General features: G+C 44.3%; 3 protein-coding genes and 2 long non-coding RNA genes across 7 annotated transcripts; 3 read left to right on the top strand and 2 right to left on the bottom strand.

The window, feature by feature from the left end:
* Positions 1-10001: 10001 nt before the first annotated feature.
* Positions 10002-12018, top strand: il17a/f2 (interleukin 17a/f2). Its single transcript, XM_030415530.1, has 3 exons — positions 10002-10181; positions 10822-10976; positions 11755-12018. Exons 1-3 carry the CDS (start codon positions 10149-10151, stop codon positions 11987-11989), a joined length of 423 nt encoding a protein of 140 aa, XP_030271390.1. The 5' UTR covers positions 10002-10148; the 3' UTR covers positions 11990-12018.
* Positions 10389-14030, bottom strand: LOC115580841 (uncharacterized). Of its 3 annotated transcripts, none has more exons than XR_003983937.1 (4): positions 13694-14030; positions 13030-13068; positions 12719-12927; positions 10389-12041 (listed from the first exon to the last, which is right to left on the bottom strand). It is a non-coding gene; the product is annotated as an uncharacterized LOC115580841 (long non-coding RNA). The 3 variants fall into 3 exon arrangements; XR_003983935.1 differs by having other exon boundaries at positions 13545-14029; XR_003983936.1 differs by having other exon boundaries at positions 13398-13967.
* Positions 14003-15699, top strand: LOC115580838 (membrane progestin receptor beta-like). The gene is made up of 5 exons (XM_030415528.1): positions 14003-14291; positions 14380-14492; positions 14668-14824; positions 14904-15119; positions 15388-15699. The coding sequence occupies exons 1-5, from the start codon at positions 14007-14009 to the stop codon at positions 15697-15699; spliced, it is 1083 nt and encodes a 360-aa protein (XP_030271388.1). The 5' UTR covers positions 14003-14006.
* Positions 14368-17748, bottom strand: LOC115580842 (uncharacterized). Its single transcript, XR_003983938.1, has 3 exons — positions 17039-17748; positions 14681-16223; positions 14368-14486 (listed from the first exon to the last, which is right to left on the bottom strand). It is a non-coding gene; the product is annotated as an uncharacterized LOC115580842 (long non-coding RNA).
* A 624-nt stretch (positions 17749-18372) lies between these two features.
* Positions 18373-25540, top strand: LOC115580839 (uncharacterized). Its single transcript, XM_030415529.1, has 9 exons — positions 18373-18501; positions 20127-20372; positions 21195-21324; positions 21440-21497; positions 21581-21650; positions 22127-22186; positions 22779-22841; positions 23320-23379; positions 23689-25540. Coding segments are annotated over exons 2-9 (735 nt in total). The 5' UTR covers positions 18373-18501; positions 20127-20371; the 3' UTR covers positions 23982-25540.
* The last annotated feature ends 448 nt before the right edge of the window (positions 25541-25988 follow it).

Raw genomic sequence — 25988 nt, 5'->3', positions numbered from 1 at the left:
GACAGTAATAAAATAAAATGTTTTCAAAAGAAAATAAATAAAATGTTTTCAAAAGAAAAGTCGGATTGAAAGTGCTGTACATTAAAAAACAATGAATGAATAAATGAATCGTCATCTACAAAATCCTGCCGAGGAAACAGAAACAAAGTTCTCAGATCTGTAACTTCAGTAACACCACAGTGTAGAAATACTCTGTTACAGGTCACAGTACTCTTCATGTACAGCTACATGTATTTAACATATCCAAAGGCCTGTTTGAGATTTATATTATATTATTGGATTACCATTGTTGATGCATTGAAGGAACAGGTATAGCAGCATGTGGCAGGTGTTACTGTGTTTCTGAAAGGTAGAACCAGGGAGCAGGTGTGAGGACTAATACGGGTCCTAACACGGAACCTTGAGGTCCACCGCAGATCAGAGCAGACGGGGAGAAGAAATTTCAAATTTTGACAGAAAAAGATCTGCTCATTATGAATATCATTTTCCATTTCTGCCCCTGATTCCTACACAACAGACCTTTAAATGAGTAAATCACTGAAGAGCGGTAAAAACTACAACATTTCACTCCAAACAAACGTAGAATGAACCTATTCAAGCACCTGGTAACTGTTCTGATGTACAGTATTTCCATTTATTTTATTGTGTATGTAAAGTATACTTAAACAGTGATTCAGTTGCTGCTCTCGATGATGGTTGTAGCCTTTTGGTGTCGCTGTCGAGTGTGTTCATGACATCTGAACACACTCCTGCCGTGTGTGAAAACTGCTGACAGCTGTGACGGTAACGACAGCGTCTTGATATCCAGCGATGAATCAGATTAATGACACGGTCTCTGGTTTCCTCTCGCTCCATCAAACCAGGTCAAAGCAAAATTTGCTGACGGCTCTGATAGAAAACCTCTCAGTTCTAACCTCAGAGTCGACCACATCACAGCGCTGTGATGTCACAGAGAGGGGCGGGGCCAGAGCACTGGGGGCCCGCTGCTCTCTGAGCTCCATATACGGAGACAGGAAGCTGATGACAGGCTCCGTCTCCATGACAGGTTCAGTTTGTGGAATTATTGTTTATAAATTTGTTTATTAGAAACAAGAATTTTTGATCCATGAAATGTATTTGTAAAAACTTTTTTGTTATCATATGTTTAGAATGTTTTATTTTGAAATTCAATGATCATCATAATGAATATATGTGAACAATAACAATTCAGTTTTGATCATTTCTGATTTATAACTGAGATTCCACACTTTGGTCACATGACAGCGAACTCACACAGGTTTGTTTTTAACTGCTTTGATTTTGTGATTTAATCTGATAAAAAAAACGAAAGCAGATAAAAACCAACCACAGGAAGCTGCTCTGTGTACGACTGCATCATCAGGCCAGCCACTGAAGATGGCTGTCATGGTAACAAGATTCAAAACTGGACCAGACTAAACACTCCGCACAGCAGTAAGAAACACTGTTATATCCAGCACACAGGAAGCTACAAAGGATGTATATATAACATGTGTTTCAACACTTGCACATGTGTTACCAAAATAAAAATGTAATGTAGGTAACCACATCCAAAACTCTGGTGTCTGTCCCTCCCCTCCCGTCGGTTAAAAGTCTGATAAACTGCACAGAAAGACAAATTATGTGTCTGAAATTTGCATTAAATTCTCTATAAGCTATCAACACAGTGGAGACGTGAAGATTAGCTGAAGCCCAGCAGACAGATTTGACTACCTAGTTTTTAAGTGTAGTTTCTGGGCTTTCCTCCTCCAATGTGTAGGCGTGTAGTTTGATGATAAAATAATTCTGCGGACGCAAGGCTGGGCGGAATGATAGAGCAATCTTTATTGAAACAAAATCTTGAGCCCTGCGTCCGGATCAGAAGCGGCCGCTTTCTGATATTATCAAATCTCTGGAAAAAGCAATGCCAAAATGCTTCGCCCTCTGCCCGATCAGAACTCCTATCAGCTTTTGATCTTAGGAGATCTACCAAGTGCCACCTCTCTCGTTCTTCCTGTGAGGGCCTTTTTAGAGTCCCTTCTCAAGTACACCCACTTCTTCTGATTGGTCCCTTTGCCAATTTATCCAATAGACTAAAAGAGGAATTGACCTGTTTTAGGCATCTCCCACCATTTGGCATGCAGGTCAAACTCAGTTAAGCACATTATGGTCTGTTAACCTTCACTCACACAATGAAAATCAATTAGTCGTGATTGAATCTAAACTAAGTAGATAAGAATGTGTTGCCCTCCAGATACCTCAAAAGTAACTAAGTTAGATTACAAGTAACTTTATTAGTTACATTCAGAGGCTGCAGACAACACCCCCGCTGCCTCAACATAAGATGTCAATACTCACTTTATTGAAGTGCATGTTTAACAGTAACACCGAGCACGCAGTGATAGTAGGAGGATCTTGTTTATTATGGCACCAAACGGGGGCGAGTCAACTGTGTTTAAGTACAGCATTTCCTCTACAACATACCGCCGACCGACTTCTTCAACACTCCCCCACTCACTTGTTTTGCACTGAAGTCCAGCCTCTGTTGTCTGGGTGATGGAGGACCTCCTGCAGGAGTCGAGGCCGTGGCTTTGCTCGCAGCTCTCTGCTGAACACCACCTGGGGCCCGTTTCAGAAAGCAGGTTTAGTGAAAACCCTGAGTTAGTCAATCCTGAGATGAGGGAAACTCAGGTTTTTCGGTTTCAGAAAGCCAGTTCAGCGTAACTCTGAGTCAGTTACCCGGGCAACATACTCTGTGAAACTAACCTGCTCACTGGCAGGTTCACCTGAAGAAACCCTGAGTCTGACGGAGCTGTCTGACAGCGGCTGTCCTTCCCTTCTCAGTCCCATCATGTTGAAGCAGAAATAATTCACATAGTTTTACACCAGGAGGAGAATTTAGAATCATTTAGAGCAGGGGTGTCAAACTCATTTTCAGCCCGGGCCACATCAACATTATGCTTGCCCTTAAAGGGCCGGTTGTAACTGTAAGACTGTATGAATGTAACTACTCCGTAAAATATTGTAACAAATAAGTGTCTCTGCATTTAATTATTATTTATTCAACTGTACAAATATTGAACAAGCATTTACATAAATGTAAAAATATATTTAAGCACATTGCTCTGTAATTATAACTGGTCCCTTTAATTTATCAGGTTAAGAAACCCACCATTACTCCATCAATCACAGATCAAACTTTTCAAATTAATAACAAAGATAAGCCATATATGATCACACACAAGTTATTACATCAACTTTGTTCAAAATGTTTTTGTCACTGTTGAGTGGGGCAGAACTATGGCACACAAATAATTCTGAGCTGCTAAAACACGTCTCACGTGTGTGGCATTTTAGAAAAACAAAAAGCAGAGAGCCTTGCAGAGGTAATGAGAGATGGTTTTGATTACAGTAAATATTTGAACACATACACCTGTAAACACACTGAATATGTGGCATTAACAGAGCACATGAAAAAGCACCAGGAACTGAGGCTGAGATGCTTTGACAGACAGGAAAGTGGGCAACATTGTCCTGTTCCAACTGGGACCTCCACAGGTGTAGTTTTCGCTGGAAAGCTGTGACCATGTCGGACTTCTTGTGTGATGACTTCACTAATCCGACCAAGCCCGTTTTTCCTCCACACATTGCAGTTGCACCATCGGTAGTTAACCCATCAACTTGTCCCACGGTAATTTAGTTTTACTCACGGACCTTTCCACCGCATCAAAAATGTTCCTGCCCGTTGTCGTCGTCCCATCTATGGCAGCTACATCCAAGAGCTCGTCGCTGACGGTGAAGTCTGCCTTCACGCCTCTTATGAAAGTGGACAGATGCGCTTTATCCATGTTGTCCGCGAAAAAGCAGGTAACTGCTGTGTTGTCAGATTGTCTGCTAGTTCCTTAACTCGGTCTGCGATGGTGTTTCTTGACAAACTGATATTGTTAAAAGTCTGATTCTGGTCGGGGCACACCTGCTCACACACCTGCTCACACACCTTTAGCATGCACCGCTTCACAAATGCGCCCTCCGAAAAACACTTGGACGCTCGGGTGATTTCTTCAGCCACAATAAAGCTAGCTTTCACTGCTGCATCACTTTTAGCGGTAGCTTTGGTGAACACATTCTGCTGCAGCTGCAGTCTGCCTTTTAATTTGTGGACAACTTCTCCATCACTTCTTAGAAATCCGCTTTAGTCAAACGCTGATATGAAAACACTGGGATCTCGCGGCAGGATGCGGTCTTTTCGCGGGTCACACAATGCACGTCGGGTTATCGGGTCATCGACATGCATTGTGGGAGATGTAGTTTATGGTCACTGTACACTGTAAAGCAGTGTAGACTTTTATTTTAAGACAATTGTATACCTTTTAAGCTCTCGCGGGCCACATAAAATGACGTGGCGGGCCTTGAGTCTGACACATATGATTTAGATGAGCTCTCACTCCCTGACGAGGACTGAACCGAGCAGCAGACGCTTCTCATCAGTCCGTCATTTATATTCTCCGGCTGCACAGCGAATATCAGGCTACACGTCATCGCTGACGTGCACTCAGATCTGAACAATCCTCTTCTTTTTTTTATTTTTTTAAATCACTTAGCAGGTTAATCATTCACCATCCAGCAGCCAGAAAAAGAGAAATAACTCACATTTCATTTGGCTTTCTTTATTTCCCACAGATAACTAAAGTAGCCATCAGTAGAGCCTGTTGTATCTTTTCCAACAACGTAATTTCAAAATCCGTGTTTCTAGTTTGCTGCTGCATTGAGTATAAGATGAAATGACTTGTAGTTGAATCTGTAGACAGTAAGTGTGTGTCTGCCTCTAATGTTGGGTCCTGGGGGTGAGTGACGCCCTCAGCCTCTGCTCACCCAGCGACCTGACTCAGGACCAGCTCCTCTGCTCACCCAGCGACCTGACTCAGGACCAGCTGCTCTGCTCACCCAGAGACCTGACTCAGGACCAGCTCCTCTGTGACCTGACTCAGGACCAGCTGCTCTGCTCACCCAGCGACCTGACTCAGGACCAGCTCCTCTGCTCACCCAGCGACCTGACTCAGGACCAGCTCCTCTGTGACCTGACTCAGGACCAGCTGCTCTGTGACCTGACTCAGGACCAGCTGCTCTGCTCACCCAGAGACCTGACTCAGGACCAGCTCCTCTGTGACCTGACTCAGGACCAGCTCCTCTGCTCACCCAGCGACCTGACTCAGGACCAGCTGCTCTGCTCACCCAGCGACTTGACTCAGGACCAGCTGCTCTGCTCATCCAGCGACCTGACTCAGGACCAGCTGCTCTGCTCACCCAGCGACTTGACTCAGGACCAGCTGCTCTGCTCACCCAGCGACCTGACTCAGGACCAGCTCCTCTGCTCACCCAGCGACTTGACTCAGGACCAGCTCCTCTGCTCATCCAGAGACCTGACTCAGGACCAGCTCCTCTGCTCACCCAGCGACCTGACTCAGGACCAGCTCCTCTGTGACCTGACTCAGGACCAGCTCCTCTGCTCACCCAGCGACCTGACTCAGGACCAGCTCCTCTGCTCATCCAGAGACCTGACTCAGGACCAGCTCCTCTGTGACCTGACTCAGGACCAGCTCCTCTGTGACCTGACTCAGGACCAGCTCCTCTGCTCACCCAGCGACCTGACTCAGGACCAGCTCCTCTGCTCACCCAGCGACCTGACTCAGGACCAGCTCCTCTGGTCACCCAGCGACCTGACTCAGGACCAGCTCCTCTGGTCACCCAGCGACCTGACTCAGGACCAGCTCCTCTGCTCACCCAGCGACCTGACTCAGGACCAGCTGCTCTGCTCACCCAGCGACTTGACTCAGGACCAGCTCCTCTGCTCACCCAGCGACCTGACTCAGGACCAGCTGCTCTGCTCATCCAGCGACCTGACTCAGGACCAGCTGCTCTGCTCACCCAGCGACTTGACTCAGGACCAGCTGCTCTGCTCACCCAGCGACCTGACTCAGGACCAGCTCCTCTGCTCACCCAGCGACTTGACTCAGGACCAGCTCCTCTGCTCACCCAGCGACCTGACTCAGGACCAGCTCCTCTGCTCATCCAGAGACCTGACTCAGGACCAGCTCCTCTGTGACCTGACTCAGGACCAGCTCCTCTGCTCACCCAGCGACCTGACTCAGGACCAGCTCCTCTGTGACCTGACTCAGGACCAGCTCCTCTGTGACCTGACTCAGGACCAGCTCCTCTGCTCACCCAGCGACCTGACTCAGGACCAGCTCCTCTGGTCACCCAGCCACCTGACTCAGGACCAGCTCCTCTGTGACCTGACTCAGGACCAGCTCCTCTGCTCACCCAGTGACCTGACTCAGGACCAGCTGCTCTGCTCACCCAGCGACCTGACTCAGGACCAGCTGCTCTGTGACCTGACTCAGGACCAGCTCCTCTGTGACCTGACTCAGGACCAGCTCCTCTGCTCACCCAGCGACCTGACTCAGGACCAGCTCCTCTGCTCACCCAGCGACCTGACTCAGGACCAGCTCCTCTGCTCACCCAGCGACCTGACTCAGGACCAGCTCCTCTGGTCACCCAGCGACCTGACTCAGGACCAGCTCCTCTGGTCACCCAGCGACCTGACTCAGGACCAGCTCCTCTGTGACCTGACTCAGGACCAGCTCCTCTGGTCACCCAGCGACCTGACTCAGGACCAGCTCCTCTGTGACCTGACTCAGGACCAGCTCCTCTGGTCACCCAGCCACCTGACTCAGGACCAGCTCCTCTGGTCACCCAGCGACCTGACTCAGGACCAGCTCCTCTGTGACCTGACTCAGGACCAGCTCCTCTGTGACCTGACTCAGGACCAGCTGCTCTGTGACCTGACTCAGGACCAGCTCCTCTGCCTCTGTCGGACGTGCTGCAGGTGGAGGTGAGCACCACTTCATGTTCAACTACTCAGCAGGATGTCAGGACACAGATGTGTGTTAAACAGCATCTGTTGGTGGTAAAAGCTACTACAAGTTAAAATATCCACTGAATAAACTTTTACTTTAATATGTGAAATAAAACCAAAGTGAGGAGCCATCGTGAGACTGTTTTTATATGTCATTCTCAGCTGATTTAAATAAAATAAAACAGCCTTAAATACAATAAAACACTGAACAACATTAAACCACTTCCTCAAAGGCTAATATAAAAGAAAGTGATGTTAAATCCAAAATTAAAAGACGACCGCGTCTAAAACTCCGTCAGTTACTTTTATTACGCCCGCAGCCGTGTTACTTTTTTTTTTTCCCAGAAAATGTCTGCTTCCTGTTTTCTCCCCTGTTGCCATGGTGAATCACTGTATCGGAGCTCCATTGATGATGGTGTTTTTGAAGCTTGATAGCACTTTGTCGCCAGCACAGAGTACAACGAACCTTAATATTCTCATCTTTAGCTGACACAAACTCAAAACAATGACTGTATGTCCAGCTAGAAAACGCGCCTCTCTCTCCTCCCTCCATTGTTGTGTGTTTGTGTCTCTGCGTGGTGTTACACCTGAGTGTCCTCAGGCTGATCACGAACGTGAGCAAAAATATATATTCTCACTGAGGAAAATGACATGAATAATAGTGACGCACAGTGAGTTAAATAAGTAACTTTAATCTGATTACTGGTTTGGAAATATTAACACAGTAGATTACTCGTTTCTGGAAAAAGTGATCGGATTAGAGTAACGCGTTACTAAGTGGCATCACTGCCTGTCACACAAAGCCACCATTTATTTTTCAGGGATTCAAACCAGCAACCTTCTTTATAGAAATATATATATATATAAAAACGTAATTATGAAATCCACATTCATACAGATATAAATATCTGTTACCCATCTTGGTTTTAATCGAACACAATATATATTTATAGATCTTCAATAGACTTATATATAGAGTATATAGATCTTATTTTATTGTTTCTGACCGTCTCATGTGGTGAGATAAACTCTTCATGAGCAAAATAAGATGACTGATTGTCGTCGTTGTTAAAAAACAAGGATGATTTTAATAAACGAAAGAATACAAGATGTTTGTGTGACTCAGAATGATGCAATGCATTTTCCTCTGTATTTCTCGGGGGATAATTTAGTGAAGAAGTTAAGAAACAACGAAACAGAAGCAGAAGAGCTGACAGTTAGAACAAGTAGAACATCAGAGGATCTGTTTGTTCCCACACAGAGAAACTGAGGCATCGTGACTGCAAAAGGAAATGCAACAGATCCATAGTACAGATAAGACCAGACAGTGACAAGTGTGTAGAGACACACATGAAGTGAAGAAATAAATACAGCTACTCCAACAAAAATCATATTTTGAGGAATGAGATTTGACAGATTTAAAGTATTTTAGAGGAGAATTTTATACCTTTATTGACAGGAAATGAAGTGAGAAAGCGACGGGGTAAAAGTGGTTTTGCTAGAAAAAAAAAAAGCATCTTGATGCGAGTGTAACTCAACTCAGGACTGTGTGGGAGCAGGTTAATCAGATTAGATTAGCATAAACCGACCAAACCACTGAAAGTCAACAGATTCTGATCCACATGATTTGCGCTTATATCACGAAACCCAAATGCAAAGAAGACACAAATCCAGAAAACTGTTACGTAGTGTAAAATAACCAAAGATATTACATGAGCAGGAGAGTTTCTGTACACAGTGACACCACTGTTGAGTTTAGTCAGCAGAACACAGTCCGAACCTGTAAATCCATTTGTTCTGTTCCTCAGGGTTTGATTCTGGGCTCAAATCATGTTACCATGAAATCACATCAGTGATACAGAATCATCGGTCAGCTTCTATGCAGATGATAAACAATTATATCAGCCTAAGTTTGGGTGTTCTTTGAGGACATTGTTGGATGTGATGTGTTTTATTTTTTTGTTACCAAATAAAAGACCGACATAAAGAAAGTTCTGAAGAAGGCGACACGCTGTTGCTTCTTGGCTCATTTTAAATTTGCGTTTTTAGTTGTTTTTTTAAGAATTTCAGCATAAAGAAAAAAATGAAAGACTTTTTTTCTTTTTGAACTAAAAGCAAAATGAAAGAACGAACAGTTTCCTCCGTTTGCTTTCTTTCATCAGACATTTCACAGCAAGAGCAGCACTGTTCAAAATTAGGATTACAACCTGCTGCTGCTGCTAACTGCTGCTGCTAACTGCTGCTAACTGCTGCTGCTAACTGCTGCTAACTGCTGCTGCTGCTGCTGCTAACTGCTGCTGCTGCTGCTAACTGCTGCTGCTAACTGCTGCTAACTGCTGCTGCTAACTACTGCTGCCAACTGCTGCTAACTGCTGCTGCTGCTGCTGCTAACTGCTGCTTACTGCTGCTAACTGCTGCTGCTAACTGCTGCTGCTGCTAACTGCTGCTTACTGCTGCTAACTGCTGCTGCTAACTGCTGCTAACTGCTGCTAACTGCTGCTAACTGCTGCTGCTGCTGCTGCTAACTGCTGCTAACTTAACGGATTAAGTTAATTATTAATCAGAGACACAAACTGACAGTTTAGTATCTTTTTATGAGACTGATTTAGTGAATTGGTTATTTTTTCCCTTCTTCAAGGTGATCTAATGTAAATTGGATCTTTATCATAATTCATAATTATCCCTGTTTAACATTAATTATTGACAATGAATTTTAACCCCAAACTCCCATTAATGTTGCATGACGCACTACAGTATGCTATGCTAATGTTAGCATTAAGCACTCACTCTCTGTGGTTGTACAACACGTTGCATTTTAATGTTGATTTGCTCGTTTCCTTTTCTTCCTCCTTGACTGGAAATCTTCATTAAAGCTTTATGAAATATTCAAACACACACTCGGAGCTCTGCATCATTTTATTCTCGTTTTCCTCTAAATTCAGCAGGTTGTGAATCAGAAGCGATGTGGGCTCACAGTCGGCTGTCCTGAGGTGTTTCAGTCTGTCTGTCAGAGATGTTATCAGAGAAGAAAACGTGTCTTCGACAAACTGTCGATTGCAGACTTTCATCTCCTCGATGGACTGCAGAGATAACAGGAATCTCCCGTCTCATTGCACCGTGTGCTAATCAGCTCTGAGATCTGCTGTTATCAGATCTGAAGGTCACAGATCCTCATAAAACACCTGAGCTGAGAGCAGTCGCTCACTCAGAGACTGGACCGGACCACACCGACAACATGAGGCTGACACACGGCGTCTTCACTCTGCTGGTGAGCATCAACTTTATTAACTTTATGAACCAACAACACGCTGATGTGATCTGTGGTGAGCAGACCTGCAACAGCTCCGATCCATCAAACAAGTTCAGTGAGAAGACGATTCAGTCCGACAGTTCTGCTGAATGTTGGCTGATAAAAATCTAAGATGAAATTAAAATGTGAGATAAGTGACACGAAATGATAGATGGCATCTTCAGCTCACGTAGTTCCAACACAGATCTTTATTTAAACCTCGACGACAGCGCAGATACAAAGACTGCAAAGCTGATTCAAGTCGTGAAACTAGACAAGGATTCCCCAGTTAAACAAAGTATGCAGTATAAGTAGTAGTATAAGTATGACAAAAAATGTCCTAATTTGTTCATTTATTTAGCAAAATGATTCATTAAATGGTGTAAATGACGTCTTTGATCAGTTTGGGAGCTCGTATTTTTGGTTCCAGAAATGTTTTGTGCTCCGTGAACTGTCCTTCAGCGTGACAGTGAGAGGTGACTGAGTTCTTGTTTGTGGTGAACTGTTCCTTTAAGTACTAACAAAAAAATCCTGCTTTTCAGTTTTATCAGCAAAATGTGGTTAAAGTCAGAGTTCATCACGCCCCAACATGTACAGTCAAAGTCTCTCCTCTCTGCAGATATGTGGCAGTGTATTGTGGGTAGTCTCCTCCGCCGCCAAGCTTAAAGCTCCTCCCGGCTGTGACTCCATGTTGGCGTTCTCCTCAGAGGTCTCCTCCTTGTCTGAAGGAAACGGGAACATCCACAGCAGATCTCTGTCTGCGTGGAGCTGGAGGTCAGTCTGACATCACACAGTCGTTCAGGTGTTTCCAGCTTCACGTCCTTCTCACCTTCAAAGTTCTGTCTTCAGACGCCGTTCCTCTAGTTTTTCTTTGAATTCTCTTTCTGTCCAGATGAAGATGACAGTCTGATAGAAATGTTGACCGCTCTGATTTCAGCTGTGAGCTCTCATGAGGACGTCACGCTGAACGCTGGATGAAGCCTGGCTCAAAATATGTCTTGTTTCATGTATTTTACTGAATCAATTATCTCTGAGTTCTTAGTAATGAACTTTTCCATGAACTGGGCTGTGAATGATATCTGATCAGAACACAGAGCTGAACAGAACCGGGCCGGTCGGTGACTGTAGGAGCTGCTGACATCAGACTCAGAGACATTCCTCAGTCACATTAAGACAATTATTCTTTGTTTTACGAGTTCGGCTTATATTTTATGTTTGAATATGCAAATGAAGCTATCTAATTAATTATGTTCTGACTAATTAATCTGAACTAAACAAACATGTAAATGTGTATTTAGAGACTGAGAAAAAACAGAAACACAGTTGTCAGTGCATGAAAAGAACTGTGTTCACCTGAAGTTAATGAAGTAGAAATCTGAGGTCGTTGAAACATCGTATTTTTTACTCCACTACGTTTATCTGACAGCTTTGTTGTGTTTACAAATGAAGATTTGGTGAAAAAGTAAAGATATGTTGTGTCATGAATGAAATCACCTCACAGTCTAAACAAGATCAGCTGAAACAATCAGTTCTGTTGCTGTCATTGGTTCAGGTCGTCCACGGTGAAGAACCGGATCCCGTCCACCCTCTGGGAGGCCGAGTGCAGCAGCAGCTTCTGCTCCAGTCCAAACCCGGGACACAAAGACGGACACAACCTGAACTCAGTCCCCGTCTACCAGGACGTCCTGGTGCTGAACCGGCAGGACGGGAAACGCTGCTACACCGCGTCGTACCAATCTGTGGCCGTCGGCTGCACCTGCGTCTGGGCCCAAACCAGCACGAACTGAACCATCAGAACCTGATCAGAACTCAAATCTGAACCTGACCCAGGACCAACGGCTGGAAACAAGAGAGACTACATTTTAATAAAAAAATCTACACTGTAAAAGAAGTAAATTACAGTAAACTGCTGTGTTAAATTACGGTACAAATATGTAATTTAACTCATTTTGATTGTGAAACATGTTCTGTATTTTTTACGTTTTTTTACTGTAATTTCACTAAATCTGTCTGTTAACTTTGCTGCCAGACTTTTTACAGTTTTTTTACAGTTTTTTTTACAGTGTAACTGAATATTTAAGATTGTGTTGATTTAACTCTTGTTGTTGTCCAACGAGTCAAACAGATTAAACATGCAGCTCAGAGTGAGAGTGACTTTATTCACACTGACGAAAACACACGCCGTGATCAAACTGTTTAAAGTAGAACTTTAATATTTAATACATGTGAAAAGAAATCTTTAAATCTAGAAAATCTGTGTCCTGTGTGTGTGTGTGTGTGTGTGTGTGTGTGTGTGTGTGTGTCAGCAGTGTGTTGAGTCTCATGACGTCTGAAATCCTCATTCAGACTGAAATCAGCTCGAATTAGCTGAAAACAAGAACACATTGTGGAGATTAGGTGTGTGTGTGTGTGTGTGTGTGTGTGTGTGTGTGTGTGTGTGTGTGTGTGTGTGTGTGTGTGTGTTGTGTCAGCATGCATGTGACAGTAGCCGGTCTGTGAACAGGTCAGTAACTCACAGAGCAACAACGCTGACAAACGGACCAGAACTGATTCTGACAGAGGAGAATGCTTCAGTCGGATCAGCGCCGGCGCCGCTCGTCCTGAAGTCCACAGAACCCCTCAGGTAGGTTTGTGTTGTGTGGGCTGCTGTGACCTCTGACCTGCTTCCTGTGTGACGCTTTATTGTTCCTCTGGTTTGTTCGTCTGCATGTTGAACTAAAATCACCTGAGAAACAGAAACATGATTCAAACTGTAACTGTAACTTTGTAAGTTACCTGACAGGAGCAGCTGATTACAGAAGTAACTGTAACTAAATCAATAACTCACATGTTCTTTTATTCATCACCATGGCAACACAGGAGCCTCCTGCATGATGTAATGAGACGACAAAGTTATTAATTGATTAAACCACGTCGTTCTGATTTTCAGATTTTCTGTCCAATAAAATAAATCAATTCTAAAAATGCAATACTACAGTAAAGTAACTAAAAAATGTAATGTAGTAAAAAGTACAATATTTCCTCCAGAATGAGGTGGAGTGGACGAGTAATGGAAAGGAGTAAATGTACTCGGTTACATTCCATCACTGAAACTTAACCAGCATACCTGTCTGAATGAACACACCTGTGTAACCTCTAACCACCTGTATAAACACCACACCTGTATTAACTTCCACACACCTGTGAAGCAGATACCTGTCCAACCTCCCACTCCTCTGTTGGATCTCTCTCCACCTGTGTCACCTCTGTGTTTACCTCAGTACCTACCTGTGTGTCCACCAGCACACCTGTAACTAATATACCTGTAAAACCAACTACTCACCTGTAAACCTCACAACTTACCTGTCTATCCATCTACTCCTCTGTTCAATTACTTCACCTGTCTCACCATCAAACACCTGTCTAGCCCTCCATATACCTGTGGTAGCAGAGCACACCTCTGACCCTTAACCACTTGTTAAACCACCAACACACCTGTGTGAACCACTCACCTGTCTGATCCCCCACACTCATGTTAAATCCCTGACCACCTGTAGAACACCTGTCAACCTCACTACCTACTTATATTACCAGCAGCACACCTGTGTGACCTCACCACCTGATAACCATCCTTACCTGTATAATTAACACACCTGTCTCAACTTTTCCACCTGTGAAACCAATTACTGTACCTGTCTGTCCTTCACCTGCTCTGTTGAATCACCTCACCTGTCTCACCACCAACACACCTGTACGTATGTTAAATTCTTTCACTGTTTTCAGCTTTGACGGAGCATCGAGCCAAACTCAGGGTCGTTTCCCATCATGCCTCGGGTGTCGTTCGCCCCTCCCTCTCTGTGCCTCGCCCTGCCCCCCCTGCTGGACCGCCTCCTCCCCTCCCTCCCCCCCACCGTGCGAGACGCAGACGTCCCTCCTCTGTTTCGGGAGCGGTTCATCCGGTCCGGGTACCGCCCGGTGGGCCTGTCGTGGCGCTGTTACGTCCTCAGCCTCTTCCAGATCCACAACGAGACTCTGAACGTGTGGAGCCACCTGCTGGCCGCCGTCTGCGTGGTGATGAGGTTCCTGACGTTCGCCGTCCTGCAGGGAGGGGTACTGACCCGTCTGACCCGTCTGACCTGTCTGACCTTCAGGTGTTTGAAGGTCTCTGTCTGACCGGTCTGACCTTTGACCTCCTCAGGGGATCCTGGGGTTCCGGCTGCAGGGTCCTGAAGGTCAGGGGTTTTCTGTCGACGTGTCCTCGCTGCCTCTGGTCCTCTACGTCCTCTCTGCCGTCACATACCTGAGCTGCAGGTGAGACACAAACAAAAGCATAACGTTACATGATCATGTTCATGCAGAGGTCTTCTTCTTCTTCTTCTTCTTCTTCTTCTTATCTTCTTCTTCTTCTTCTTGTTACAGATTGATTTGATCAGTTGATTGATAAATTAAATGTATTTGATTTAATGACCTGAGTTTTACGTGGCAGTGCCGCAGCTCACCTGTTGCAGTCTCACTCGGAGCAGGCGCATTACTCGCTCTTCTTCCTGGACTACGTGGGCGTGGCCGTCTATCAGTACGGCAGCGCTCTGGCTCTGTGCCTGTACAGCTCCGACACCACCTGGACACAAAGCATGCTGGGACAGGTGTGTTGATGCGTATCACGTCCAACCTCAGTGAGTCACGTGATGCGTTCAGGTGTACTGATGATGTCATCTCTGGCAGGTGTTCCTCCCGGCCGCCGCCCTCCTCGCCTGGCTCTCCTGCACCGCCTGCTGTTGTGCCAAGCTTCGTTTCCGGCGGCCGTACCCGCTGCACAGGAAGCTCTGCCAGGTGGTGCCGATGGGCGTGGCCTACCTGCTGGACATCAGCCCCGTGGCCCACCGCCTCCTCACCTGCAGCTGGACCAGCAGCGCTGCACTGCCGCTGCACTTCCTGCAGGTGGAGCTGCTCACTCACTCATAAATCAGTTTACTTCTTCATTGATTAGTGATTTTAGATCCAAACATCCATGAATCAATAAAGACTTCCTGGTGTTTAGATTAATGTGGCATCATTCCTTCATGATGTCATTTAAAGGAACAGTTTACCCAAAAATAAAACTGCAGTCATTATCTCCTGAGCCCGATGATGATGGAATGTCAGGTGATGTTTCTGAATTGATTTGAAAAGACATTATTTATTGATTGAGTCCTCGTTTCTCCACCAGGTGCTGCTGTTCCTGCTGTCAGCCTTCTTCTTCTCTTGTCCGATTCCGGAGCGTTTCTCGCCCGGCAGCTTTGACATCGTCGGTCACGGCCACCAGCTCTTCCACATCCTGCTGTCCTTCTGCACTCTGGCCCAGCAGGAGGCGCTGTTCCACGACTTTCTGTGGCGGCGGCCGGCGCTGGTCAGGGAGTTCGGGGAGCAGCACCTCCTGCTGGCCTGCGCCTCCTTCCCCTGCCTGACGCTCTGCTGCGCCATGACGGCGCTCGTCATGAGGAGGCGAGCTCAGGCTCAGCTGATGAAAGAGCAAAGATAGAAGAAGAAGAAGAAGAAGAAGAAGAAGAAGAAGAAGAAGGGGGAGGAGAAGAAGAAGGGGGAGGAATCTCTGAGGGATTTTTATTATTCTTTTATACATTTTTCTGCCCAGTAACAAGCACACTGACTGATCGACTGTAAAGATTCAAACTGAAGTTTAATTAAATCTGACTTTTGTTTAAAATGAATTTTTGAATTCTCGTCACTCATGTTGAAGGAATCACAAACTAAAACTCCACATTTGTGTATATTTCTGTCCAAAGAGGATAAAACTGTTTTTTGGACATTTTTGTGGAAACAGCGTCTGAGTTTCAGTCTTTCAGGGAGGGAGGGGCCGGTTCCCATGGCAACCAGAGACAGAACGACGACCCAGTTGCTCGGAGACGAGCCGTCACCCTCCACAGTCACAACTGGACCGGGTCACTGAGAATGTCCTGCAGATGTTGTGGTACATTAACAGGAAGCTCCACCAGTCAGAGACATCAGGGTCACACTTTGGGATTGTGGGTAGTGTAGTTCCTCAACCTGACATCACAAATAAAACGAGCTTTATAACCAGACTGAACACAACAGCAGGAGAACAGAACCACTCGCAGACTTACTTTAGCTTTGAATTTTAATCGTTCGCAGGACGAATAAAACTGACAGAAACGTTCTGGAGACTTTTCTTGAATCCATTTCACATCCTGAACTCTAAGCTGTTAACAAACCACTTAACAGTCGATATTCACAGTAAACTATACGGTCATTATGCTTCTGCAGTGCATGATGGGTAATTATTTGGAAGAATACAGTAATCTGCTGTGAATTTGAATGTAAGCAACATTCTGAAGTGACCTTAAAAAAGTAAAAATGTTACATTACGAGTAAATGCTGTGATGAGTGTTCAGCACATCCAGTTATGTTAGTAGATGTGTTAGTACAGTCAGTTAGTACATGCTAAAAGGCTAACAACTTGCTAACATGCTAACAAGCCACATGGTCAGATTAACGTGAAAGCAGTAGATTGCTGTAATTTTACTGTAAATTTACAGTAAATTCATAGATTCACAAGCAGGAAACTTTACATCAAAATATTGTAGAAACACAACATGTTACTGTGATTCACAGACATGTTACCAGTGAATATTTACAGTAATCATTTCTAAAGTGAACTGTTTTCATTATGTTTTACATGAAGCAGAAAAATATTGTAATAGAAAGTGTTCACAATGTTAAAACAACATTTCAGGAAACACAACATGTCTTTGTCGATGTCGGCTGCCCCTGTCTTCACATCACCACTTTAAAAAACCCAAACTATTAAAATCTAAATCTCCCCTAAAACCCTGAGAGCTCACTTGGAGGAATCAGGACGGCGGCTGAACGCAGGACACAGTTAAACAGGAAGTGACACTGAGAGTCAGAGAGGACGTCGGTTCTGTGTTGTCCCACATTTTGTCTCTGATTTGAACAGTTTCTGTATTGTGACCCTCAGGAGCCGAACGGATCTGTGAGTTCACTGTTAAAGAAAAAAAGAAAAATATCCCAAGAGATCAGAAAACATCTGCACATCAACTCTCTCCTCCAGGGACGAGACACTCAGATGAAGTGTTGAAACTGTTCAGTCGGTGTTATCTCTCTGCCACAGCTCTCTGCAGGCTCGCTCCACCAGTCAAGCAGTACGAGTCAGTTACAGTGTTTGGGTGGAGCTGCAGATAAGGTTCCAGTTTCAGTTTGATTTAGACTTTAATGAGCTTATCGCTCCCGGCTGCTTGTGGTCAAAGGAGCAGCCATAAAAAGCAGAAACACGCCCTCTGTGTTTTTACTGTTTGTCACGACAGAGCGAGCTGAAACGTTTGGGACTGAATTCTCCATTCAGTCGTTTTGTAGAGAAAAAGAAGAAGCCGACAGAAAGCTGCAGTCTTTACACCCGCCGAGCTGTACGAACAAACATCCTGGAGATTTAACTGTTCGTGGAGTTTAAACCAGTCGAGGAACGACAAATACAAAGTTTGCCCTGAGGGCGGTGACGCACAGAAAGGTTCGTCCTCTGAGCTGGAACGTGGTCAAGACATTTCTTCATCCAATCAAACAGTCTTTATGTGACCGCTCATTAATATGAGTGCAGGTCGAAGTCCTCTACAGCTCACTGAGCGACTGATAAAACAAGAGATTGATGAACTCTGAATTTGGGAGTAAATACAAGAATGATAATAAGAATGTGGAGATATTAAAGTTTCATAAATGTGAAAAAATAATCAAAAACATGTCAACAGATATAGAATAAACATAATAACAATAAACAAAGACTACATGAACATAAACCTTCAGAATATATAAACAATATTCATTTTGAAGCTGCTGCAAGTTGGTTTTTCACTTTTTACTGAGCTAAGCTAGCAGTTAACACTGAACATTTATGCTAAGCTAGGCTAACCATGTCCTTTCCTGGACTGTTTAACCCAAAATGTCAGTGTTCATTTCAGAAACTAAATAAAAATTCACTATCTTTGAGAAGTTTCATCTGTCTTCCAACTATTTTCTCAGGTTAGCTCTCTTTTACTGTGGTGGAGCAAGGCTAGCAGTTTCCCCCTGTTCCCAGTCTTTGTGCTAAGCTAGGCTAAACATGTGCTATCATGTGCTGTCTCCTGAGTGTGTGCGTGTGTGTGTGTGTGTGTGTGTGTGTGTGTGTCTTTAAGCAGCTCAAACAGGAGATGGTCTCAGTGTTTGTTCAGTCTGTCAATAAGTAAACCGTCAGCAGTAACACTCCTCAGTCGACGGGATCTGAACCTGAACTCAGCTGTGAGCACGGCGGACGCAGGTAGGCTGCACACACCTGCTGCTTCTAATCAGCTTTATCTTCAGCTAATAACGAGTCAGCAGGGACATTTTTATTTGTATTTATTCTTAACGATCTAAGCTGAAGTCTGCAGCAGGCAGAGGTTCAGTGTCACTGTGACTCCTTCAGCTGCAGATATTTAACATTTAAATGTTGTTTTTCTATCTGCTAAGATTAATAAACTAGTCTGATGATTCAGGAGTTATTTATTACATGTAATGTCAAAGATACCACAGAGATAAAGAATCAGGAAAGTTCCTGTAAGTCAGTAAACACAAACCGATATACAGACAGAACGTACATGTAAACAGAAGTTACAAACTTTAATATAACATGAGGATTCTTGTGGGAGTGTCAGACGTGAACAGAGAGATGTGTGAATCTGTGTCTGTGTGTTGAAGCTGTTCAGGTATTTTATCAGCAGTATCAGTGTGTTTCTTACAAACAGCACATGTGAGTTCACTGTGTGTTTAAATATGATGCGAACAGTCTGATGAGACGACAACAAGAGAACAGAATTTAATTCTGACTCACACAAATCACACGAGGTTTGATCACTTCTCCTGCGATGGAAACAAACTGATGTGATCGATATCGGATCAACCTGTGCTGATCCAGATGATGATGAAGCCTCACAGGAGCCTTTGTGCTCTGAGAACAGTCATTAAAGTTATTGATTAATAATGAGAACGATAAACTCACAGGTGTTTCTCCTGAGGTCATGTTGGACAGAGTTCCTCTCTGAGTTTCTTCTCTCTGACGGCCAGCAGGAGGCGGCTCCTCTGGTTCCAAGACGAATGTGTGTAAGCTTATGAGAAAATTGCCCTACACTTCATTTATGACCTCAGCAAACAGTTTCCTGATGAGTTTATGGTCTCAATCGTTAGTTTACCGTCTGCTTCACTGCAGCGTGATGTTAGTTCAGTAGATTATGGTTCATGATAAATCTAACATCAGCTCCAAAAACAAACATGACGTCCGTGTTGATGTCAAACTTGACACTTCAAAACTATTTTCCATAAAGTGAGAGGTGGTGTCACAGTGGGATTATACACGGTGGTGATGTCAGGGCTCCAATGGAAACATCATGTCACTTTATTACATTCTGCTCATTCGTTCTTTAAACCAGATAATCCACAGAGAAATAACAGCCACACGAGTTCCTTCTCTCAACAAGCTAACACAGCATGTTTATGTGTGTTGTTGCATAATGATTAGCATGTTAGCATTAGCATGATCAACTCATCTTTTTATTCAGAATACTTGGAAGCATCTTAACACTAAACATCTTCATTATATCAAATATATAACATGTTTTAGTGGTATATATTTATTGTTTGTTCATCAATCATCTATTTTCTGTCTTTCATGTAATTAACTTCACTCTTTAGTTTCATTACAGTCAATAATTAATGAGAGAAAACTTTCCCTGTTTCCCTGTAATTGATGCTAAGCTAAGCTAAAAACTGTTTGTCCTTCATGTAACTCTGTATGTAACTTTGTTCCTCAAATACCAAATTATTCATCTACATAAGACTTTTATAAATAAATGTAATGATGTATCTGTCAGGATGAGTCGAGCTCAGCTGTCTGTGTTTGTCTGACAGGATGATGATGGGCCGCTGCTGCGACCCGCGCTGAGCTGGACCTGACAGAGGTGAACTCCTGCAGAACCACAGCGTTACATCACCTCCACAACTCAAACCTGCACACATCGTCTGTTATTTGAAGGCGTTGCAGAGTAAACATGGCCTCGTGATCAGGCTGTGTACTCAGCAGAGCTCCGAGGAGGACGAGCGCTCAGACGCTTCTTCATCACAACGCAGCGTCGTCGGGACTTCTGAAGAAATACAGTTCAGTGAAAGTTTCCTTCATAGTTTCAGACATTCTGACTGTGTGTGTCTGATTGACGTTCACACAGACAGGCGTGACCTCTGACCCTCCACCAGCATCAGTCATGTTAATCATGAGAGGAGCTCATTCACACGCAGCATCATCAGCTTCACACTAAAACACTAAAATGCAAATTCAGAAACACTCATCTAGTGTCTCTGCTGTCTGTCAGTGAGACCTCAGGGAGAAAACAAGATCCCTGTTCAAACATCCGCCATCCTTCACTCCACCCTCCACAGGGTGAGGAGCTGGTCTGATGATCCGCTGCTGTTAGACTGTGCAGGTGAGGTGAACACTGTGCAGCAGCGCTCATCCTGGTTTAGATTTAAACACCTGTTCTGGTCGTCACGACTACAGACAACAGCTGGAAACGTCTCCAGGTGTCCTTAAAGACATCCAGGTGTGACTCAGAGGTGTCGGCCATGTTGGCTGTCAACTCCACCTGCTGACAGTCGGCTCATAATCATATAATGTGAACGTCTCAGGTGTGTCGAGTTGTTTGTTCAAGGTTGAGAAAGTCGACGACACCATCAGTACATTTTGATCACATTCCTCTCATAGACTCAGAGGTCAGAGGTCAACTTTCACATGACACCTCCCTCCCTCTCTCTCTCTCTCCCTCTCTCTCTCCCTCTGTCGCTCAATTTCAACAAGCTTTATTGGCATGACTGATGTGGTTCACAATATTGCCCAAGCGTACAGGATTACAGAACAAGAATATTCATAATGATAATAATAACAATAACAATAACTCTCCCTCTCTCTCTCTGTCTCTCTCTCAGTGATCATGGCGGCGTTGGGGTCAGAGGTCGCGGGTTCGTGGTTCCTGTCGTCGTCGGGAGTCGTTGGTTTCTTCATCCTCCTCCTCCTCCTCTCCATCTTCCTCACAGCTCTCTGCAGTGACTGCGGGAGGTCAGCAGGTTTTTACATGAGTTTTGTATAACGTGATTTGATTGGCTGATGGAGAAGTGGAGGGATTTGGGGTGACGCTTTCATAAATAAACTTGTTTGTTTGTTTGTTCTTCAGACGTTCGTTCGACCTGCGAGATCCTGTGGACAGAAATCCCTCCAGTCTCATCAGAGTGGTGAGAGACCTCTGACCTTTAGATCATTTAGATCATTTAGATCAATAACATGTTTTAATACACCTTTTATTGATGACTGACAGGTGAAGCTGGAGGAGGCGTTGGGGGCGAGAGAGAATCCGATGATCAACGAGATCCAGAACGATGAAAAAGGTGATTGAGATGAACGAAGACTGAGAGCTGAATTATATTGATCTGATATTATTGGTTATTATTATTGTTGTTATTATTGATTTATTTTAATTTAAGTCAATTTAAGTGAGTAAATTTGTCACATTTTGAGTCAAAACATCTGACAACACTTGATGGAGGAGACGTTAATGTTATAATTATTATTATTTTAACAATTTTTATTGGAGAAAATTACCTGAAAAGTTTTTGTTTGTAATATAAATAAATATTCTGCCAATGAACGAGTGAAAATCATCTAAAAACAAGCGTCATATAATCACTGGAAAGCCTTTATGATGTTTCAGAAATGTTTATTTTTTAATCTTTACAACATAATAATCAATAATAAGAGGCGTCAGAACTGTGAGGTTAGCAGAATGTTTTTAGTTTGTTTGTTGTTCTGACGGATGATTTTTTTGTCTCTTCTTCTTCTTCTTCTTCGTCTGTTCGTGTTGAAGGCGACGCAGCGTCCTTCACTCCCTGGAGGAACCACCTGGGGGCGCCACAGAACCACCAGGGTCAGTCCACCGGGCTGCATGTTTCTGAGTGTGTTCACTTTGTACAGCAGGTCCATTTGTAAAAGTTCAGACACGAGGAGACTCACAGAGAGCACGAAACAAAACATGAAACCACGTTCAGAAACAGGAAGAGGAGCTAAAGTAGAAGGTTTCAAAGAGAAACAGTCCCGGTTCAGTCCAGTCCCGGTTCAGTCCAGAGACTAGAAGCTGCTCCAGACGGGCTGACGGTTGGTTTATAGAGCTGAGTTGGACCTGCAGGTTCTGGAGGTTGCTTCATGATAACAGAACGCTGCTCCTCCATGTGTAGTTCTGACTCCAGAGACCAGAGCAGTGATGATCCACTGTTCTGGTTCTGGCTGCAGCAGCGTTCTGAACCTCTGATGGGTTTTAATAGTAATTCTGCTGGAGATAAATTCAGTGTTGTGAAGTTTTTCCTGCTCATCCACGAGTTACAGCCGAGGTTTTTTCAAATACAGAACAAGTGTTGCTTTGACTGTTTAATAGAGGCTGAAGTGAACGACTGTCTGTCTGTTTGTTTGTTTGTTTGTTTGTCTGTTTGTTTGTTTGTTTGTTTGTTTGTTTGTTTGTTTAGTGGCTCAGACCAATGGCAGCACGGCGGTGATAAAGACGACGGGTGGATCTGAAACTTCTGGAGGTTCTGGTTTCATTTCTATTTTTTTGTTATTCTGTTGATTTTTGACTTGTTGACTTGTTACTACATTTCCCATGATGCTCCACTCTGCTGCTCTGTGATGTAGAAGTCATACTTGAGTGAAAGTAAAGATATTGTCTCAGTAATAAAGTAACTAAATGTAAATGTTTGTTCTGTGAACTTTGACTCAACAGATTGTCAGATTTGTTATTCTGCTTTTTTATGATTATTAGAATCCGATCAGGTCAAATTAATAAATATAAAGATGCACTACTCTGTCTCAGCAAGTAATCTGTAAAGTAACTAGTAACTAAAGTTATCTGATACAGGGAGTGGAAGTTTAAGTAGCAGAAAATAGAAATACTTGAGTAAAAGCACTTAGTTACATTTCATTACTGACAGCTGTGTGTGTGTGTGTGTGTGTGTGTGTGTGTGTGTGTGTGTGTGTGTGTGTGTGTGCGTGTGTGTGTGTGTCCTGCAGATGAGAACCCGGTCTCGTTCACTCCCTGGAGGAGCCACCTGGGGGCGCCACAGAGTCAAGGTGTGGTGACAATAAGTGCAGAAAACTCAGACGGAACTTTTGATTAAAGTTCTAAAACTATTAAAACTATAATTACTTTAATTTAACTTGATTTGGATTTTAAAGCCAGAGCAGCAGTCAGAGGAACAAACTGAATCTTCACTTCTTACAGTGAATCAATGTGACTATAAGATATGAAAATAATCTTCAGTCATATTTTATTGATGAGTGCAGAAAGTTTCTGGGTCATAATGTGTCACAGAGCCGCTGAGGGCGAGGCTGAAGAAGAAGAAGAGTCATGATGAGTCAAACTTGTGTCTCTGTGTCCAGGTCTGAACAGCTCCGCCCCTCAGGAGCACATCTACAGCGTCATTGGAGGAGAGCGGGGCGATGCTGACACATCATCACCACCGTCCAATCAAGAGCCGGGGGAGGAGCGCAGCGCTCGCTCTGGAGCGGCGCTCGATTTGAACGACAGGAATTCAATGTACGCACGAGTCAGCAGGAAGGAGAGACAGGCCACGCCCCCTGTCCATACACCTAAGGAGATGAAGGTGGAGGAGGAGGAGGAGGAGGAGGAGTCTCCTCCGCTGCCTGACAGGAGGACACAGCTGGAGGGATGACGACGACGACGACGATGATGAAGGACATGAGATGAAACAAAGAATGAGAGAAGAATAAAAGAGAAAACATTTTTCACATTGAACCCTGAACACATCACATGACACTCTTCATCACACTGATTGGTTCCCAGCCAGCAGCTCAGAACTGTTGTGGTTCTGGTGCTGAGTGCAGTGACTGGCTCTCTTCATGATCCAGATCCTGCAGGAACCTCCTCAGTCGGACATTTTAAACTATCGTACCTGAAGAATAAAATTATTGTATTTTGGGGGAATTATCGTACGAGCGTTAATGTTTAACACCACAGGACTTATATTTAAATGTGTTTAGTTGAAGAGAGCTGATGTGTGACGATGTGTCCGTCAGTCTGACGTGTTCATTAATTAAATCATAAGACAACACGACCTGCCAAGCTAATCGACGACTCCTGCTCGTCGATTGGCTGTAAGGAGCTCAGGTGAGACGAAGGATCCATGAGGATGAGACTGAAACCGGCTGCTGATGTGAAAGTCTCTCTCTGGTCCGATCAGGCCCGTGTCCACATGACGTTCTCCCCGGGCAGAACAGTTCTGGCAGTGCTGACCTGAAGCATGTGGCTGCATAAAACATTATTGTGACGTCAGCAGCACCTTTCTGAACATTTTACCAGAATTCAAATTCAAACGAGCTCATGAAAAATGTGGAGCGCTCTGAAAAAGATTCTCTGCACGCCAACAACTGGAACCACTGAAAAAAGTTGCTGGCGCTCAGAAAATAAACTCCATGTGGACACGGGCCTCATCCGACGACTGACTGTTTTAGTTCGATTGATCGCACGGAGAAGAAAATGATCGTCTGTCTCGTCTGAGGTTTTTGGTTCAGTAAACGTTGTGTTACAGAAACTGAAGATGGTTTGATTTTTCCTGGTTTGATGATAAAGTGTAACCAGCAAAACTGTTTAACCTCCAACGTGTGAGTGGAAAGTTTCTCCTGATGGCGCAATACAGGAAAAGCTATTATTGCTAAGCCCACTTAGCTAACAGCTAACAGCTGACACGGCTAAAGTTCTGCTGTTGGGTCAGTTTTGGAGTTTCTGACGGGTTCCATGAGCACAATCGTGAACTCGCTAACAGTCACCAAACTCTTCTCCTCATTAGCTTAGCTCAGTTGCTAACGGGATAAAAGTTCACACATTTTTCAGAAGACGTGTTTGGACCCGCCCTCCTGTCTCACTGTGGGTCAACCAGTTTATTCTCTGACGAAGCAGCTTCACTAAAGCTGGACGTGACACTCGGTTCTGATACGCTGCCATAGCTTCTGTTTTGGACTCTCTGGCTCTCCGTCCACTCAGAGGTCGACTCAGGACGGCTTGCTTTTGGCAAACAGAGTGAAGCAACATGTCAAAGTTCACTGAAGTCAAACAGATTTCCGCTGGAGTGAAATAAAGTCGCAGTGAAGCTTCAGTGATCAGATCTGACGAGCAGCTGTGGAGTTCTGCACCATCCTCTTTTCTTTTCTGACTCAGTTTGTTTTAAATGTTTCAAACTCTTCTGTAATAAAAACGGAGATGTGTTGAACGAGAGCGACGCTGCAGCGACAGGAAGTCCTTTCAACATCTCATGTGAAAGTGTCATCAGATTGCAGCATTTAGAAAGTTCTGCTGTGTCATGATGACGCTCAGCTGGCATGACTGTGTGTGTGTGTGTGTGTGTGTGTTGGTAACATCCTGCTGTGGTTAACCTGACTCACAGTTCAGCTGACGGTTTTGTTGGATGGATAAAATGCTGGAAAGTTTTGACACCAGCAGTCAGTTCAGCAGCTCGTGGTGACCGATCACGTCTGAGCTCCAGTTCAGCCCTGCTGGAAAAACCAGCATAGACCAGCAAGATTTCCAAGCTGGTCTATGCTGGTTTCTCCAGCAGGGATCTCTCTGGTGGGACACCATCAGCTGAGACAGTCGTCTGAGGCCTTTTCAGAACAAACTTCACTTTTCATGTCAGAATATGTTCTGTAAGTTGAACAGTTAAGAT

Source organism: Sparus aurata, chromosome 4, assembly GCF_900880675.1.
Source record: "Sparus aurata chromosome 4, fSpaAur1.1, whole genome shotgun sequence".
Taxonomy (NCBI): Eukaryota; Metazoa; Chordata; class Actinopteri; order Spariformes; family Sparidae; genus Sparus; species Sparus aurata.
Note: the sequence above shows the minus strand (reverse complement) of the source record. Positions and strands in the feature narration are given on the sequence as shown.

Excerpts from the sequence above, each read along its gene's own strand:
- il17a/f2 (XM_030415530.1), top strand. The coding sequence starts at position 10,149 with ATGAGGCTGACACACGGCGTCTTCACTCTGCTG. Across the intron at positions 10,182-10,821 it reads ACGGCGTCTTCACTCTGCTG|ATATGTGGCAGTGTATTGTG; the intron begins GTGAGCATCAAC and ends TCCTCTCTGCAG. Across the intron at positions 10,977-11,754 it reads CTGTCTGCGTGGAGCTGGAG|GTCGTCCACGGTGAAGAACC; the intron begins GTCAGTCTGACA and ends TCATTGGTTCAG.
- LOC115580839 (XM_030415529.1), top strand. Across the intron at positions 21,498-21,580 it reads CCTCCAGTCTCATCAGAGTG|GTGAAGCTGGAGGAGGCGTT; the intron begins GTGAGAGACCTC and ends GATGACTGACAG. Across the intron at positions 22,842-23,319 it reads TGGATCTGAAACTTCTGGAG|ATGAGAACCCGGTCTCGTTC; the intron begins GTTCTGGTTTCA and ends TGTGTCCTGCAG.
- LOC115580838 (XM_030415528.1), top strand. The coding sequence starts at position 14,007 with ATGCCTCGGGTGTCGTTCGCCCCTCCCTCTCTGTGCCTCGCCCTGCCC. Across the intron at positions 14,292-14,379 it reads TCGCCGTCCTGCAGGGAGGG|GGGATCCTGGGGTTCCGGCT; the intron begins GTACTGACCCGT and ends TGACCTCCTCAG. Across the intron at positions 14,493-14,667 it reads GTCACATACCTGAGCTGCAG|TGCCGCAGCTCACCTGTTGC; the intron begins GTGAGACACAAA and ends TTTACGTGGCAG.